The sequence below is a fragment of the Rutidosis leptorrhynchoides genome, chromosome 7, assembly GCF_046630445.1.
Source record: "Rutidosis leptorrhynchoides isolate AG116_Rl617_1_P2 chromosome 7, CSIRO_AGI_Rlap_v1, whole genome shotgun sequence".
NCBI lineage: Eukaryota > Viridiplantae > Streptophyta > Magnoliopsida > Asterales > Asteraceae > Rutidosis > Rutidosis leptorrhynchoides.
In genome coordinates this window covers 84,484,330-84,503,390 of record NC_092339.1, presented here as the reverse complement: position 1 = coordinate 84,503,390, position 19,061 = coordinate 84,484,330, and the positions used below count along the sequence as shown (strand labels likewise).

At 33.1% G+C, this 19,061-nt stretch overlaps 2 protein-coding genes across 2 annotated transcripts; one reads left to right on the top strand and one right to left on the bottom strand.

Moving 5' to 3' along the window:
* The first annotated feature begins 333 nt into the window (after window positions 1-333).
* LOC139858021 (D-aminoacyl-tRNA deacylase-like) lies at window positions 334-3,362 on the top strand. Its single transcript, XM_071846877.1, has 9 exons — window positions 334-509; window positions 1,393-1,573; window positions 1,667-1,809; window positions 1,883-1,946; window positions 2,126-2,178; window positions 2,513-2,568; window positions 2,704-2,778; window positions 2,864-3,031; window positions 3,261-3,362. The coding sequence occupies exons 1-9, from the start codon at window positions 408-410 to the stop codon at window positions 3,346-3,348; spliced, it is 930 nt and encodes a 309-aa protein (XP_071702978.1). The 5' UTR covers window positions 334-407; the 3' UTR covers window positions 3,349-3,362.
* Window positions 3,363-9,708: 6,346 nt separating this feature from the next.
* Window positions 9,709-11,872, bottom strand: LOC139858598 (protein MICROTUBULE BINDING PROTEIN 2C-like). Its single transcript, XM_071847430.1, has 5 exons — window positions 11,628-11,872; window positions 11,298-11,372; window positions 10,499-10,828; window positions 10,102-10,317; window positions 9,709-10,002 (listed from the first exon to the last, which is right to left on the bottom strand). The coding sequence occupies exons 1-5, from the start codon at window positions 11,835-11,837 to the stop codon at window positions 9,850-9,852; spliced, it is 984 nt and encodes a 327-aa protein (XP_071703531.1). The 5' UTR covers window positions 11,838-11,872; the 3' UTR covers window positions 9,709-9,849.
* Window positions 11,873-19,061: the final 7,189 nt, after the last annotated feature.

Sequence of the window (19,061 nt, the reverse complement as noted above, 5' to 3'; positions counted from 1 at the left end):
TCCGGGTCAATTCAGATTCATTTCATCCTTAAACAAATATTGTCATCTATATTGGATGCAATAATAATTCATATTCATATATATATCTAATATTTATCCATTAAATCATTTATATCCATTTTAAGCGGATCGGATCGGATAGATATCATTAGACATCCATTAACGTTGTAAAGTGCAAACCATTAACCTATGATCCATTGATTAACATTTGAGGGTTTAGGGACTAATTGTGTAATTATACAAGCTTTAAGGTACAAAGAGAACATTCTCATTCTTAATGGTTAATAAAGCCAGGTTGTTGAAATAATCACAAGAAAATGGTTTGTTATATTTTAACCGGACGATTGATAACCGGTGCCCGTAGTAGCCTCACAATCAACAGTTTCTGGGCGCACCTTAAAAGACAAATGGTTACGTTAGTGGTAGCCACCACCATTGACCCTGCTTCCATCGGCCCTGCATCCGCCCTCTTGTCCATGCCAGGCTGGCACCCCGGCCCTTTTCTCCAGGTCAGATTTCTTATATTGTTATTTATTACGGAGTATTAATCAAAATTAAATTAATTATTAATTATATGATTTATTATTTCTCCCAAAAATATCTTTTTGTCCATTGATGTTTTTATTTATGATTTTCAACCACAACGTTGTCCTTAAGGTGTATATATATTGTATGCTTTTAGTAATCCGCTACTTACACCACAACGATGTCGTTAATGTGTATATATATTTTATTAAAGGGACAACTTACTTGAGGAGTTGAAGTGAACTGTTATTTATGCAGTAGTTAATTTTATTACATGTTTGATACATATATTCTAATGTAACAAACTCTCAATTCCATATATTGTTTCATAAACGGGTAAACGAATAAAGTTTTCGTATTCGGCTTAACCTCGTTATCTAGTTACCATTTTCGACCCTTTCACCTAAATGCATAAGCTGAAAAAGGATAAAGATTGCTAATAGAAACATGAGCTCGAGCCATGATCATGATACATATATTAAATACTGATTACTAATGGGAACCTGAATACCCGTGGGATACCCGTTTACCCGCTAGTTAGTTTGGAAATGGGAACCCATCGGGTATGGGTCTGGGTCTGGGTTTAGGACGGGTTTTCTTAACCGGTTTCAGGTCTGGAATTACCTAAACCCGGCCCGATGCCATCATCCATAGTCATATAACTTGTAAATTGAAGATGTAACTCTACTTATTTTATGAAGTGGCAACTTATATAGTTGTTTAGTTTGAAAGATACATATATAGATTATAAAGGTTGGAAATTTTAAATACACAAAAAAATGAATAAATTAGAAAATGACCCAGACTAAAAACAATATAAAAAGATGTGCTTTTTATGCTTAACAATTATAATGTGGTGTGATACAGGACATTGCTAGTTATGTGAACAAAGAAGTGAGGTTATTAAAGCATGATAATTCAAACGTTAGAGAAGATCATTTGGATAAAAGATGGGAGGCTGCTACTGGAGAGGTTGTAGATGAGGTTATATTTCTCAGCAGGCATTCGGCTGCTTCGAAACGGCCTGCATTAACCCTTCATCCAATTGGTATATGATTTCTACTAAAATTTCAAAATTTGTATGACATGTTATATTCTGTTGTAATTGTGCATTGGTTGTTAATGATGTTTTGTATTGTAGGTGTTCCTCATTTACGAGATGATGAGGTGCCGCCAGCTGGCGGAAAACCTGGTTGGGCTGCACCTCCTAACGCCAGAATGGGCCCGTGGTTGAGACTGTTAAAGGACATTGCAGAATCACATAATTTGACTCCTGAATTTGAGGTATGTATATATATTTATGTACATAATTTGCCTTTTACATGGTTAGTTATAATCTGTTAATTATGGGATATAGGTTACACTGGAGGCCACACATCACGGACCTCTAACCGATTCTCCCACAATGTTTGTAGAAATTGGTACGTATTTGTGGAGAAAATTCTAAACTTGGTTTCATAGTTCCAGTATAACATTTAGAAATAAGGCATTTGCTCAATTTTTATTTTTATTTTCGAAAAATATTAATCAAGCTCATTGAAATGGGAACCCTCAATTAATTAAAATTATATTTGATTATTTGATGTTGTAATATCATCAGGTAGCACAGAAGAGTATTGGAAGAGGCAGGATGCAGCACAAGCAATTGCTTTAGTTCGGTATCTCTTTTAAGCATACACTTAACTGTACTAAACTTTAGAATACTAACACCATTTTTAGAAGTTAGGCATTAAAAGAATTGGATACTTAGTAGGGGTAACAAAATGAGAGGGTGGGCTAATGGGTCAAATGGGTTTGGGTCGATAGGTATGATTGTTTGTTAAATTCCAAATAACAGACTGGGTCAGGTTTGGTTGACCCCAAAACAGTTTCTGTCCAACAGTTGCGGAGTTTATATAAATAATAATGTGTCAAATTTAGTTACAATAATAATCCAATTCCTGGAAATGAACTTTTCAGTAATATTCTTTGTAATGTTATATTGCAGTTAGTTTGGAGAGGACTAGGGCTTGACGGAGGAGTTCCTGTTGGAGATTGGCGCAGGTAAACGTCATACTGGTTTAGTTATCCTAAAAGTTAAGGATTGTATGTTTTTTTTTTTAAAAAAAAAAACATGTTTGATATAGATGTTATGTTGCGCGCAATTATTCTTACATTTTGTATTATTTACGGTGTTAGGAATAATGGAAAAAACAAGATCCTTCTCGGGATTGGCGGTGGACATTATGTCCCGAGGCATATGGATGTTATTCTGTAAGTTTAACTATTTTAACTAACTTTATCTTAATTTACTACTATCATTTAGTATATTACATATTTTGATTGATGCATCAAGCAGGAAACATAATGTTTGGGTGGGCCACTTACTATCGGGTTATTCGTTGCCGATGGAAGACACCGAAGATGCGGGCGTAAGTGGAACTTGGCGGGAAGCAATCAAAGTTTCATACGAGGTTACTAAATTAGCATTCCCGGGGGGCGAAGTTCTCGCTCATCTTGATCAAAAGTAACCATAATTCAACTCTAATGTTTATTCTATTTTACGATTTTTCTAACGACAACCTTAAGAGCTGTCGTTAAGACGCATGTAACACCTATACATGGCCGTTGGTTATTAACTTTATGGTGTGATTGTACTGGTGTTTTATGCATCTTAGTAAAATCCTTTATTTTATAACATAATCAAGTTTATTGAACTTTTGGGTTCTTACTAACTTGAAACTATGTAAATGTAGGAGTTTTAAAAGTTGGCAGAAAAATGCAATCTTGGATTTCTTGAAGGAGCAGAATATAAACATTGGCAAGCCTTCCAGTTTTTGCTGATTTTTTTTCCAAAAATTATAGTATAAAATAAAATAATCCATCATAACTGATGGTCTGCTGGCATACTAATTTTTGGATACTTTATACAATTGTACCAACCATTGGAATTTGTTATGATATCGTTCACTATACAAGATATGAAATCAAGTGAATGACCAATATTATTACCCCATATCTTTTATACTGTTCCTCATTTGAAAAAATGAACATGAATAGTTTTTGTATAGTAATTCTTGTAGTATAAATATGCATACAATTATAAGCATATAATGCACCCATTCTTACATTATATGCAAGTCTTATTCTTTACTCTCCATTCAAATCTTATATAAAAAGAAGTCTTATTGCTAAGCATATGTCACTAAAGGTAGTTATAAGCCTACTGAATTATAACACGTTATCAGCACGAAGTGCTCCGTATAATCAAGGTAAGAAATTCTTTAACAATATCTTATATTATTTATTAGTAAGGTAAATATTATTATCATCACAAATAAAATTATATTTCTGTAATCTAACTTTTATTAACTTCACTAACATTTATATTTATGTTATTTAAGTTATATATGGTCGGTTATACCGCCTGAATTATATTTCTGTAATCTAACTTTTATTAACTGCACTAACATTTATATTTATGTTATTTAAGTTATATATGGTCGGTTATACCACCTGAATTATATTTCTGTAATCTAACTCTTATTAACTTCACTAACATTTATATTTATGTTATCTAACATTTATGATTACTTATGCAATTAATCATTATTTGTTTAATGCATACTAATGTTTATTCTTAAATTTATTATTTATACATAATATGTTTATTCTCTTAATCTTCGTATTTATACTAAATGTATTTATAGTAATCGTATTATTACTAATAAAATTCTTTTATTAAAATTATTATTAATACAACGAGTATATAACAGTCGTTAACGTCAACTAACGACGTTACAACGGTCATATATACATAACGGTTGTTAACGTCAACTGACGATGTTACAACGACTATATTTTTCAAATATAAAATAAACATCTCCGTTTTCACATTTTCACAAATCAATCTTCATTTTCTCAGATTACCACTCTCAAATTTTTTTATTTTTATTTTTTTTTGTAAAGATGATTCACACAAGGATGATTTTTCCTATTATATTGGTCATACTAACTATCATCATTGTTGCTAATATACCACCGGATGAACCTATATTCTATCAGGCCCTTGTGATTTTATCATTTGTAATCATGCAATTATTCTGTTGTTTGCTACTTATGAATAAAATGATTCTAATTTCATTTTATTATTTGTCTATGAATAGAAGTTGATTATGATTATAATTTATGTTGTTCATCTTTTTAATAATAGAAAATGTCGAATTTGAAAAGGCTTAAATTTGCTCCTTTAGAATCAAGTGGGAACAACTATTTAACATGGGTTATGAATGTAGAAAAACATCTCGAATCAATCGGTATTTTAGAAACCCTGAATGAAAATAACAATTGTTCCGAACAAGAGAAAGCAATAACAAGTATTTTTCTTAGCAAACATATTGACGAGTTCTTAGAATCTACATATTATATGATCGAAGATCCAAGTGTATTATGGAAAATACTCAAAGATAGATACGATAATAATTATCAAGAAATAATGGTGATCCATGAAAGAATAAAATTGAAGATGTTAGTAGACGCTCTTATAAGAATCCCGGAGATTCTTATTAATGATCTGGTAACGTGGATCATCAGTCTAGTATTTCTTGAATACATGAACATCTTGTTTAGCTCTATAAATAAGTCCCAAAAGAAAAGAAAACGAGAGTGAATCTGTTAAAAAATCTTGATTAAATAAACTCTGAGCTACATTGAGACTTGAATGGTTTGATTTTCTAAGATGTCTAAGTTGTTATGTGTCACTTCTAAATAAATAATTTTAGACCATAACACATATGTTTATTAGGTGTTATCTTTTATGTACTGCGGATTGTAACTTGTTTGCAGGTAATAAATTTTTGATTATCTTGTTGAAATTTTAATATGAATACTGCTAAAGTACAAAATCAATCACATGGTGGGAATATTTATATTGCATATATTGGTACCACACACACACTATACTCAAATCTAAGAAATATTTCATTAATTTGAAATCAACTGAAGGAATTATAAATACTATATCAGGTATTGCAAACTTGATAAAATGAACGAGAAAGGCAAAAATTCATATTACCAAATGGTACGAATTTTCTGATAAACAATGCTTTGTTTTCTCCCAAATCAAAGAGAAATTATTTAAGTTTCTCTGATATATATCATAATGGATATGATTATCAGCCAATGATAAACAGAAATGAGAAATACCTAAGTAGCACCGAAAAGCGAATATGATGAAAAGCGCAACGAATATGATTAAGAGCACATATGATGAAAAACGCATATAATGAAAAGCGCAGCGCATATGATTAAAAGTGCATATGATTAAAAGCGGATATGATGAAAAGCGTAACGAATATGATGAAAAGCGCATATGATGAAAAGCGCATATAATGAAAAGCGCAGCGCATATGATTAAAAGTGCATATGATAAAAAGCGCATATGATGAAAAGCGCATATGGTGAAAAGCGCAACGAATATGATTAAAAGCGCATATGATGAAAAGTGCATATGATGAAAAGCGCAGCGCATATGATTAAAATCGCATATGGTGAAAAGGATATGTGATGAAAAGCGCATATGGTGATTAATGAAAAAGCACATATGGTGATTAATGAAAAGCACATATGGTGATTAATGAAAAGCACATATGGTGATTAATGAAAAACACATATGGTGATTAATGAAATGAATATTGAGAAAGAATCACCAATGTTTCTTGAAAGAATTCAAGGTTATATATATGGAACAATTCATCCATCATGTGGACCATTTTGATATTTCATGGTTCTAATAGACGCATCTAGCGGATGGTCTCATGTTTGTGTGTTATCAAGCCGTAATATGGCATTTCCAAAGTTTCTTGCACAAATTATTAAATTGAGAACACATTATTCTGATTACACCATTAAAAGGATGTGACTTGATAATGCTGGTGAGTTAACATCTCAAGCATTTAATGATTATTATATGTCTACAGGGATTGTTGTTGAACATCCAGTTGTTCATGTACATACACAGAACTGGTTTAGCTGAATCAATAGATAAACGCTTACAGCTAATAACTAGACATTTGGAAATGAGTACAAAACTCTCAATATTTATATGGGAACATGTAAATTTATATGATGCGACATTAATTCGCATTAAATCAAGTGCAAGTCATAAATATTATCCATTACCAACTTAATTTTGGTCGAGAGCCAAATATTTTCCATCTTAGAACATTTGGTTGTGTAGTGTATTTTTAATTGCACCACCACAACAAATGGTTCCTCAAAGAAGGATGGAAATATATGTTGGATATGAAACATCTCCAATCATAAGATATATTGAATCCATGACTGGTGATATTTTTACAGCACATTTTGCTGATTGTCATTATAATAAAAAATTGTTCCCTATATTAGGAGGAGAAATGAAAAATAAAGAAAAATATATTTCATGATGTGAATATAAATTAATGTATCTTGATCATCTCACAAAAGAATGCGAAAAGAAAGTTCCAAAATAATACATATGCAAGAACTTGCAAATAAATTACCTGATGTATTTACAGATACAAAAAGGAGTGACTAAATCGTATATACTAGCAGTAAATGCTTCAGCTAGAATTGAAATTCTAAAAGCTGGCAATAATGTCACTCATGAGTCTTTGCCACGCCAGAAACGTGGGAGACCAATTGGTTCCAAAGATAAAAATCCTCGAAAAAGAAAATCAGCTGATAATGAGGTAAAAGAAAGTGTTCAAGAAGAACCACAAATCAATACTCCTTCTGCAGAGGAGATTGATGATGTCAATACAAAATTTTCAATCAATTATGTACATTCAAAAATATTATGAAATCGAAATGAAATGAAAAATCTTGATGAGATATTTTCATATAATGTTGCATATGACATCATGAATGATGATGATGATCCAGAACCAAAATCTATCATGGAATGTCAAAATAGACATGATTGGGATCATTGGAAAGGAGCAATACGAGCTAAATTTGAATCGCTCAATAAAAAGAAAAGTTTTCGGATCAATAGTTATCACTTTTAAAGATGTGAAACGTATGGGATACAAATAAATTTTAATTCAAAAAAAGAAATAAGAAAAATGAACTTACAAGGTCAAGCCAGACTTGTAACTCAATATTTATCTTAAAGAACAGGAATGGATTATGAGGAAAACTTATTCTCCTGTAATAGATGCAATTACTTTTAGATACTTAATCAACATGGCAGTTTCTTAAAAAATGCATCTCATGGATGTTGTTACTACTTATATATATGGATCACTTAATAGTGATATATATATGAATATATCTAAAGAGTTTAAGGTATCAAAAGCATTTAATGAACCAAGGAAATGTATTCCATTAAATCATAAAGTTTTTTATATGGGTTGAAACAATCGGATCGCATGTGGTATACCCGATTAAGTGATTACTTGATAAGCTAAGGGTATACAAATAATCTTATTTGCCCATGTGTTTTCATTAAGAAAACAACATCCGAATATGTGATTATAGCTGTTTATGTCGATGATCTTAACATCATAGGTACAAATAAAGAGATTCATGAAGTCATTCAACTTCTAAAGAAAGAATTTGAAATAAAAGATCTCGAAAAACCAAGTATTGCTTTAGTTTACAGATTGAACATATGCCTAATGGTTTACTTGTACATCAAACAACATACACTGAAAAGATTTTGAAACGTTTCAATATGGACAAGGCAAAGCCATTAAGTACTCCTACGGTTGTTAGATCACTCAATATTGAAGCTGATCCATTTCGTCCATGTGAAGATCATGAAGATATTCTTGGACCAGAAGTACCATATCTTAGTGCAATTGGAGCTCTTATGTATCTTACAAATTGTACAAGACCTGACATTTCTTTTGCGGTTAATTTGTTGGCAAGGTTCAGCTCTGCTCCTACCAAAAGACACTGGAATGGGATCAAACACATATTTCGATACCTTCGAGGAACTACTGATTTAGGATTATTTTATTCTAACTAATCAAAACAAGATTTGGTTGGTTATGCAGATGCAGGTTATTTATCTGATCCACATAAAGCTAAATCTCAAACTGGATATGTATTCTTAAATGGAGGTACTGCAATATCATGGCGTTCTCAAAAACAAACACTTGTTGCAACATCATCAAATAATGCCAAAGTGATTGCATTACATGGAGCTACTCGGGAATGTTTTTGGTTGAGATCAATGACACAACTCATTACCGATTCTTGTGGAATAGAACGCGATAAATGTCCAACAACTATCTATGAAGATAAGGCAGCTTGCATAGCACAGATGAAAGAAGGATATATCAAAAGTGACCGGACAAAACATATACCTCCAAGATTTTTCTCATATACTCAAAATCTCATTAAAGACAACCAGATTGAAATGAAATATGTTCAATCCAGTAACAACTCTGCCGACCTTTTCACCAAATCACTCCCAACTGCTACTTTCAGAAAACACGTTCACAATATTGGCATGAGGCATGTTCAAAAGATGTAATAGCTCAGCGATGTCCACTTCAGGGGGAGTCAACTCTATGCTGCACTCTTTTTCCCTTAGCTAAAGTTTTTTCCCACTGGGTTTTCTTTAGCAAGGTTTTTAACGATGCAGTACTAGTTGTTCTCTAATAAAATTGTCATTCAAGGGGGAGTGTTATGATATCATTGACTATACAAGATATGAAATCTAAGTGAATGACCAATATTATTACCCCATATCTTTTATACTGTTCCTCATTTGAAAAAATGAACATGAATAGTTTTTGTATAGTGATTCTTGTAGTATAAATATGCATACAATTGTAAGCATATGATGCACCCATTCTTACATTATATGCAAGTCTTATTCTTTACTCTCCATTCAAATCTTATATAAAAAGAAGTCTTATTGCTAAGCATAGGCCACTAAAGGTAGTTATAAGCCTACTGAATTATAACAGAATTAAGTTTATACACTGTATTTCACATTCATATATTAGAAAAATCATAATAATAGTAAAATAATCCATTGGCACCTATTGATATTTTATATTAGGGTACAAAGTTTAGTCTTTCTTCTGCACATTCCTATTTCAATAATGTCAAATGTTGACTTTTACCACTCATAAGTCAAACCCAATTCTCATTTCACACAATTCATAATACAAAAAGTATTATACCTAGTTATGTAATCCCAACATAAATATCAGTTATAAGTACAAGATAACACAACAAGGGGATCACAAGAAATGACATTATATGATCTCCAGACTCATTGACTTTTACAATAGTCAACTTCTTAGAACTAGTGATTGAATCCCAATTTGTTGACTTTAACACAAATCAACTTAAAACAAGCGATTGCAGATGCAACCTAGCGTTAGCAGCTAACGCAATCGACTCTTCATCTTGCTTCTCTTTTGCAACAGCAACGGCAGCCATGTAAGCCTCTCGTGCTTCGCCCATTTTGCTCAAATCCAACTCATCCATATCATCCTGCTTATCGTATTATACGAACAATCAAACAATGTATTAGATCTTGCAATGACTTTAAACCAATAGTGGATGAGATGCTACATGTGGTGTATAGCTTACTATTTCAGGAAAGTAGCCACTATGTGGGATGACATCATACTCTTGGTCAGAAAGGGTAATATTGTCATTTGACAAGCCTTCGAATAACAGCGTGTACGATGACATCTCTCCTTGAATAGCATTCAGATCTTCTTGAAGCTTTTCGACCATTTTGTTCGAAGTCATTGCTTCCCACTGTAGCCTCTCTACAGCTGCTTGTTTATCAGCAAGTTTAATCTGTAGACCAGAGTAAAGAAATAATGAAATATCGTTGACCCGAGTCACCAATATATTTGACAAAAGGATCAAAACAACAGTTTGTATCAGTACCAACAAATTATCTGTTTTGGCCAATTACTCAACCTGCCGGACCCGCCCATGTTGACACCTCTAGAAAAACAAGTAGTTATACACATACCTTTACATCGGCTAATTGTGCTTGAGTAGATCGAAGTAACGCATCCTTTTCCAATGCCTGTTTTTTCACTTGATCAAGAACGGTACGAACGGAATTATTTTCATTTTTTGAAGCTTCAACTGACTTCAAGATTTCATCTTTCTCTAACAACTGATTTTGCAGATCTGCAACTTTCTCTTTCAGTTTAGCCAATTCTTCTTTTTCCTTCGTTAAAATCGCGTTTGACGAAAACATGGAGAACCGTTCATCTCCATCTTGTTCATTCCCGTTATCCTCCCGACGCTTTTTCCCGGGAATCGATTGAGCGTTCCTACTTTTTGCTTCAATCATCTGAAATATCGAATTCAGAACATCAACACCTTCAAGACTATATAGTTTGAGTTATTTAATAAACCCTAACTATGATCGAATAGTCCGTAATAACATTCAGGAAAATAATACTCTTTGTTAGAGTTCAAGAGTCCGACTCCCGGGACACAAGATTATCCCCCGACTTTGAAATCCACCCTCGCCTTTCGCACATTGCGTTGCGGGGGCAGCGGGGAGCGGGGGGTTTACCAGCCATGCCCTCGGATTGGTCCGTGTTTCCTCCAAGGCAGTTGAGGGCGGGTTATGCAACTGCGACAGATGATCGCGTGGGTAGTTTAATCCCCTGGGTGATCCCAAACTGTTGTTTAAGAAAAAAAAACAACTTGCATCTTGCAAAATTGTCATAATTCAAACATAGCAATACAAAAACAGATATTTCAACTTACAAAGTATAAAGTGAAATGCAAGATCATACATCAGTATAATGTACCTTATTAGTGATTGAAGGTGTCTTGGTTTTGATCATTGATCCTCTCCGAGTATACGAACTATTTGCCTTTTGATCCTACAAACACAAAACATCCCCAATTTCAATTTCAAATTTAGATATTCAATTACTTTAATTTCATAAAATTCCAAAATTAGGAAACTCCTAATCCAATTTAAGTATATAAACATAACACTACTATTTCTAATTCATCAATAAAGAACCTAAAAATCATCTTTTTTACTGAAACAAGTGTCAATAATAAAAACCCTAAATTTAAAGTATATAAACAGCACAGTGAGTGTGTAAAACAAATGAACAAACATAACATACAATCAATGACTGAACAAGGGGAACGATCTGAACAAGGTCATTGTAAAGACGGCGGTCAACGTTTCCGGCGGCACTATTACGGTGGTGGGACGGTGATAAAGGGCGGAGATTTTCGCCGGAAAGCCATGAAGTTGGTTCATTTCCAAAACCTAACAGAGCATTCATGTTGTCTTGGTCTGAATCAAAGTTTTGAGATGATTGGTGATGCATTGTTTTTTACTTAATAAAATTAATAAATTAAGTTGATTATTATGTGTTTCGAATTTGGGTCAAGACAGTGTCGAATGAAATTGAATTTTGAATTAGAAATAAGAAAAGGGAGAGAGAGTAGTGAAAGTGGGTATAGAGGGATAGAGACTTTTGAATTGATGAATAAAGATGGGTATGTTTTACTTTTACCTCTCAAATTCAGATATTATTATTCCTTTTTCCATTTCATTTTTTACAAATTAAACTAATTACAGTACTTGTTTATTAGTAATTAAATATAGGATTTTTTTTTCGAACAGCGATTGGATCACCCGAGGGGGATTAAACCACCCATTGCGATCATATCTCGTTTCGACTATGTCAATGCAGCGATAATAATCCCGCCCACATCGGTGCTCGAGAGGAAACATTGAAACCGATCTAAGGACACGGTCAAGTAAAACCCCTCCCCTTTACCCCCCAGACGATATGAGAAATGTGTCATGGATGGATTTGCTAACGACTTAAAATTATTGTATATTTTAAGAGCCGTCATAATAAAATTGTCTGGCTACCGACATATGCAACGACTTAAAATCCATATTAACCGTAGTCCTTAGAAGTGTCGTTAACAAAATCTTTTTTGCTTATTTTGTGAAAGAAAATTTAATCAATTTTAATTTAGCACCTCTAAATTCGCTTAACCGTTCATGTAAATGTAATTATATATTATATGTTGACGTATGAATATAATCCAGTTTTAAATTTAGAGCAAATTAACAATTGATGTATGTGATACAAATACACACATTCATTTTTCTACGGCGAAACTCGAACTCATAACTTAAAGATTAATTTTATATTCTTTAATTGTTATTGATCCATATCCATATCCATTTAATTTTAGTTCGTCTATTCATATCCGTATCCATTAGATTAAGCGGGTTAATGGATACCCATTAGATATTAGAAAACTGTTACTCCGTATAATATTTCGTAATTTACGATAAATGCAAAAACGTTATAAAGCAACAATGAATATAACATGACATAATTAAAATATATTCTCAAGAAAGTGTAATCTTTGTCGAAGATATAACACAATTTGTTTAAATTACTATTTAGCATAGAATTTGAAAGATCCATATTCATATCCATATCCGTTTAGGTTCATTCACATCCGTATTCATATTCATATATATAAGTTCATCCATATCCATCACGAAGCGAGTATATCGGGTGGATATCCACTGGATCGCGTTGTGATTGTCATTCCTACTTGTGAACCATGTAGACGTCTAACTTGTAGGATTAATGTGCAAGGTACAACATATAACTATATGGTCAACTTCATTTGAGACTTCGGGGTCACACACATATACACCGAGACGTCAAATAAAATATATATATGATGTATATATATTACTCAAGTAACAAAATAGTAAATCGAAATTAATTCATTTACTATTCATATTGTAGTGACCCGGAAAATTTCGACTAATTTTAAATCAAACTCTCGATACGATATTGTATTTTCAACACGATAAGCAAAGTCTGTTAAGTTGGATCTCAAAAATTTTGAACTGTTTCATATATTCAATTGACCTTCGACCATTCCCGACGATTCACGAACAACTATTTGTAAATAGTTACATATATATATATATATATATATATATATATATATATATATATATATATATATATATATATATATATATATATATATATATATATTACTTGTAAATATATAATATTATATTTAGTTGTTTAAAAGAATATAATTAATATATTTATTTACTTAAACTTGTTAATTAAGATTTGATATATATATATATATATATATATATAGAATGTGTATATTGAAAATGAATGATTTCGAGCCTAATTAGTAAACGTCAGTAACACTCGGTTGACGTTTTGTTAGTTTTAATATAGATATATTACATGTTCATGAAGGACTAAAATAAAAGTTGAACTGTAAATCGATTACGAAGATGTTAGTTTTGTTATAAATATTTTTACCTTTTTAAGTTTAAATATTAGTACTCCGTACATATAAATTGGAACAGAAAATAATTAATTATCGAACCTTTTTAATCAGGTTTCAAACAGTTAATGAGTGAAATAATTAAATATATTTAATCTAAAAGTTTGAGATTTTTAGGGACACTTTTATACGTTAACTGTTTAGCAATGGACACGATATAGTCATCCGGGGAAAAGCGTCGGCAGATATTAATTCTTATGACAACTAATTGGCACGTTCTAATTTTCTTATTAGTAGTACACTATGATTGAAGAATGGATTTAAAAATTTGAGAGACTGTGCTTGATTGATTACTGTACAAATGATTAGTCGTGATTGATCACTGTGCTTGATATTAATCTGGTTCCTTTTTTTTTTCATTTACAAGTTGCAGAGTATGAATATATATATCATTCATACATACAAATTCCTTAATCAACCTCCCACCATAAAACTTCTTCATCATCCATCACTTGAAACCATCCTCCACCATGATCAACCGACTACACCTAGACCGCCTTCGGCAACCATCACCGACGAACACCCGCTTGAACAAACCACCTTCTCCATGATCACTATCCAATCATCTTCCCTCACCACATCACCATATTTATTTATTTATTTTTTCGTTGTTGTTGTTTCTTTGTTTATGTCACTAATATCATCACAACCATCACCTCACCTAAATTTATATACCCGATTGTTTTCTGTTTACTTGCGGTTCCATTCGAACTCAAACCCACTTCATCTTCATGAAACTGTCACCATCTCCATCTATCTCTCATCTGCAACCATCATTCATTAACCACCGAACTATCTATCTTTTGTTTTCTGTTTTTCGGTTCAACCACAACCATCGAATCATCATTATTAAAAAAAACTTTGTACTCCAACAACTATTGTTACTTGTGCTTACTGTGTGAATTACATCTCAATCATCACTTCATAGTCTTCGGGTCATCAAGCATAAACCACCTATAACACAATCGAAATCTTTATATTTTTTATTTTATTTTCCTTCCTGTCACCGTTGATGAATGGGAGAAGACGATAAACAGTAAATGACGATGTTGATAATGAGTCTGTAATGACGATAAATTGTTACCGTTGATGTTTCAACCACCACCATCTCTTATTATTCTTCCTTCTATTTTCCTGATTATCTCGAACACCAAGTGAGCACCAAAACCAAATTAAAGCTACTGCACTTGTTAAATTTATGTTGCTGTATTCTGTAACCACCATCAACCGCCACTACATTGTAACGACCCGACAAAATCGTCATTGACGGCGCCATTAACTTAGGTCCCGTTATGTGGTCATAGTCCCTATATGAGACGCATTTGACCAAAATTATGTCGCATTGAATTGAAACGTATAAGACTTACAAAGTTTAGTTTACCAAACGGTTCGACAACATGTTTAAGTTTACAAAAATTATAAAGTATAAATGAAATAACTTGCGACATAATATAAGTTGAAAATCACAGTTGCTATAAATAGCGTAAGTATGTATGTATGCTTGACTCCAAGCAAGTAATCAGAGTGTATGCATGTATCAAATAGCCATTCATGAACCTGAGAAACATATAGAAAACTGTCAACGAAAAACGTTGGTGAAATCATAGGTGTTTGTAAACGTTGTTTTTGAACCACAAGATTTTGTATTTCCATAACGTTGATTATCCAAATCGTTTGCATTCCAAAAGTTGTTATTCGCGAGCACCCAATTATCAAGACTTAACGTTTCACGAACCCCATCACAATAGTGTTAGGACATACACTGTTTCTCAAAAATATATTTCATCCGCATAACGATAGCGAACAGTCCGAATGAGGGTTTGTCAAACCCGTATGGCCACACAATATAAGTTCTCGCTTACACCCTGCAAGTGTAACTAATGATAATCGAATTGAGGATTTTTGTTCTAACTCGCACGTGGAATGTTTGTTTTCGTACTTGTGTTCAAGGCATAAAAGTATGTAGTATAAAACCGTATATGTTTTTCATCCCATGATTTAAAAGTATAAAAGTTGTTGAAAGATGGGACTATGATCTCACCTCGAGTGCACGAGTATAAATGTACTTCACAAAGTAAACGTGTGCATGAAAGAATGCTAGTCTTGACCTAAACAAGTAAGTTGTATCAATTAACCGGTTACGACACAAGGTCGGGCGAAATGTGTTCAACTAGTCCTATGACTCGTTACGACTCGAATATATAGCATGTGAATCAAGTTGTCAAGTTTCATGCAAGAATCAAGTATAAAAGCACATTAGAACGATTGCATAAGTGTTTGGTTAAGTTTGACTAAAAGTCAAACTTGGTCAAAGCCAAAGTCAACGAAAAAGTCAACACGTTCGGGTCGGGTCCCGAACTATTTTTCTAAGCTTAGAAGTCATATATGAGCATGTTGGCCAAGTTTCATGTCAATCGGAGGTGCATAGCATAGCTGGAATTAAACGAAAAATGACATTTTTGGGCAGTCAGCATCAGATGCTCCGCATCTGTCTCAGATGCGCCGCATCTATGTCTGGTTCAGCAAATTCTGGGCAGTTTAACACTTAAACGAATCCAACTTCAAACAACCATAACTTATGAACCGTAAACATTCAAAACACGTATCTTATATCGTTGGAAAGGTATTTTGACAAGGAATACAACTAAACACATTTCATCAAACAAAAACATTATTTACAAAAACAAAAACCTCGTCGAATGATCGTTAAATGTTCAAAATCAAAGTTTCAAGTTCATAAAATGCATTTCAAGATGCGGGAATCCAATTTACACATATGATATGCCGTTTCGAAGGTATTTAAAAATACAATACAACTAAATGCTTACTAACAACATTTCATAGCATTCAATGCATCAAAAATTCATTTCAAAGTTCATCAAACCCTAACCAAAATCATGAATTCATCAATTTTGTAAATGAAGCTTTTCTAAATCAACCAACACATAAAAATGAAACTAATGATGCTAGTAACACATTTAATACATGAACTTTAACATTTAAACAATATTTAATCATCCAAAACTCAAGATTAAGCACACCCATTTCAAGTTCATGCTAGTTTATGCAAAACAACAAGATCGAGCAAATAATTCATATATTCATGCTAGACACGAGCCATAGACACTAACTAACACCATTTCAAGTCAAAAATACGAATTAGAGAAATTTAAAGTTTTAGAAATGTTACCCAAACGAGATGTAGAGGATGATGAGAGGATCACGAATATGTAATTGTTTTGTTGTAAGCCTCATAGATCGAATTTAGATGATGAATGAATAATTTGGGTGTTTGAGTTCAAAAATGGAAGTAGAGAAAAAGAGAGAAAGAGATGAGGAGGTGAAGATGAAAATGAATGAATGGTGGAGATGAATGGTTGACTAGTTGACCTAGTCAACTAGTTTGCTCACTTGACAACCTTAGTCCCTCGAGTTTAAAAGCGGGTGCGAGAATTAACCGAACGAATATTTTAAAAACGTTAGTGTAAACGTGAGATGTTAAAATCGAATAACGGAAATATTACGAATGTTAGTTAACGAAAGGTACGAATTTAGATAACGGAAGATATTATCTAAAAAAAAAGACGGTGTTAAAAATAAATTTAACGGAAAAACGCGGGATGTTACATTACCTACACCTTAAAAGAAATTTCGTCCCGAAATTTAGTTGGAAGTAGTAGTCGTTGTTTCTTCCTCGAGATCTTGCGTTGTCAAATCTACGGATAAGTGAAGACACGTCCTTGGGCATTTCAACGAACTTGACAGTCGGGAATTTACGTTGTCTCAGAGTTTGTTTTCACGATTCAATATTTCAACCGGTCCTCCTAGGAAGTGAAGTTTGTCATCGATAGTAAGTTCATCGAAAGGAATAACAAGTTCTTGTTCGGCAAGACACTTCTTTAAGTTTGATACATAGAATGTAGGATGAGCAGAGACTCAAATGAGTCGGAAAATCTAAACGGCAAGCAACGGGTCCAAAACGCCCCAAGATTTTAAAAGGATCAAAATATCACGGATTTAGATTTCTACGTTTCGCGGTTGTTTCATCGAAAGGATTACACCTCCTCAAGGTGCGACTTTTAACGTTACGCGATTTTCCACTTGAAATTTGAAAAGTTTACGTCTAACATCGGCATAGTAGCGATTACGGGCCGTCTTGAGCCTTTCTTGGATTGAACGATTTCTCGATTGTTTCATGAATGAGTTCGGGTCCGGTGGTTTGATTATCATTTACTTCGGTTCAACAATTAAGAAAACGACAATTTCGGCTATATGAGTTTTCGAAAGGTGTGGCGTTAATACTCGTGTGATAACTATCGTTGTAAAGGAATTCGATTAAAGGAAAAGACTTTTCCCAAGTAAATTTGAAAATCGATAACACAAATTCGTTTTATGGCTTCCAAGGTTTGAATCGTATGTTTGTTTGGTCCTTCGGGTTATGGTTGATGTGCTGTACTCATGTCTAAACGTGGTCCCGAGGCTTTTTGTAAGGCACCCCGAAATTTAGAAGTGAAACGAGCATCTCGATCCAGAACGAAGTACATTTCTTTAAGATAGATTTGAATAAGTTTTCGTTTCTCTAGAAATTCGCGCCGTGGAAGATTTATCGGTTTCTAAAAACGTTTATTAGAGCAAGTTTCTTATCTGGTTCTGAAAACGTTCGTTAGGATTATTCACCCTCGTGGCGAATACTAGTATAACGTGAAGAGTCTCTCTCTCCATTGAGAATTTAGATAAAAGATTTTCTTAAACGGAAGTACGAGTGTAATGTGAGAGAAGTTTCCATCTCGATGTGAGAATATCAAGCATTTTGTAGTTCGTCGATAAAACTGCTCGAAAACGAGATAGTATACACGTGTAACATATGTTTGAAGTCGAAAGAATTTGTCATTTATTCGGAAGCATAAATATGGTTCGACAATAATCGATGATGTGTCCCAGGTATGGCTATTATCAGTATTCTCGGAGTTTTCGGATACCTAACAAGAAAAATGAAGTCATGTACATGGCACATGGTGGTGATTAGGTTGATCGAGTCCAATCACCATCACGAGTCATTAGAACTTTGGTATGGCTTACCATAATATAACCACGTTGATCGAGTGTCGTTATATTACGCTAACTCATACCTCAATTCCCACATCACTCCATAGATTCAAGTTCGTGTAATCGTGAAGACTTAAAATGAACAAAGT

Excerpts from the sequence above, each read along its gene's own strand:
- LOC139858598 (XM_071847430.1), bottom strand. The coding sequence starts at position 11,837 with ATGCATCACCAATCATCTCAAAACTTTGATTCAGACCAAGACAACATG. Across the intron at positions 11,373-11,627 it reads CCCTTGTTCAGTCATTGATT|GATCAAAAGGCAAATAGTTC; the intron begins GTATGTTATGTT and ends TTGTGTTTGTAG. Across the intron at positions 10,003-10,101 it reads GTGGCTACTTTCCTGAAATA|GATGATATGGATGAGTTGGA; the intron begins GTAAGCTATACA and ends TACGATAAGCAG.
- LOC139858021 (XM_071846877.1), top strand. The coding sequence starts at position 408 with ATGGTTACGTTAGTGGTAGCCACCACCATTGACCCTGCTTCCATCGGC. Across the intron at positions 1,574-1,666 it reads ATTAACCCTTCATCCAATTG|GTGTTCCTCATTTACGAGAT; the intron begins GTATATGATTTC and ends TTTGTATTGTAG. Across the intron at positions 2,569-2,703 it reads CCTGTTGGAGATTGGCGCAG|GAATAATGGAAAAAACAAGA; the intron begins GTAAACGTCATA and ends TTACGGTGTTAG.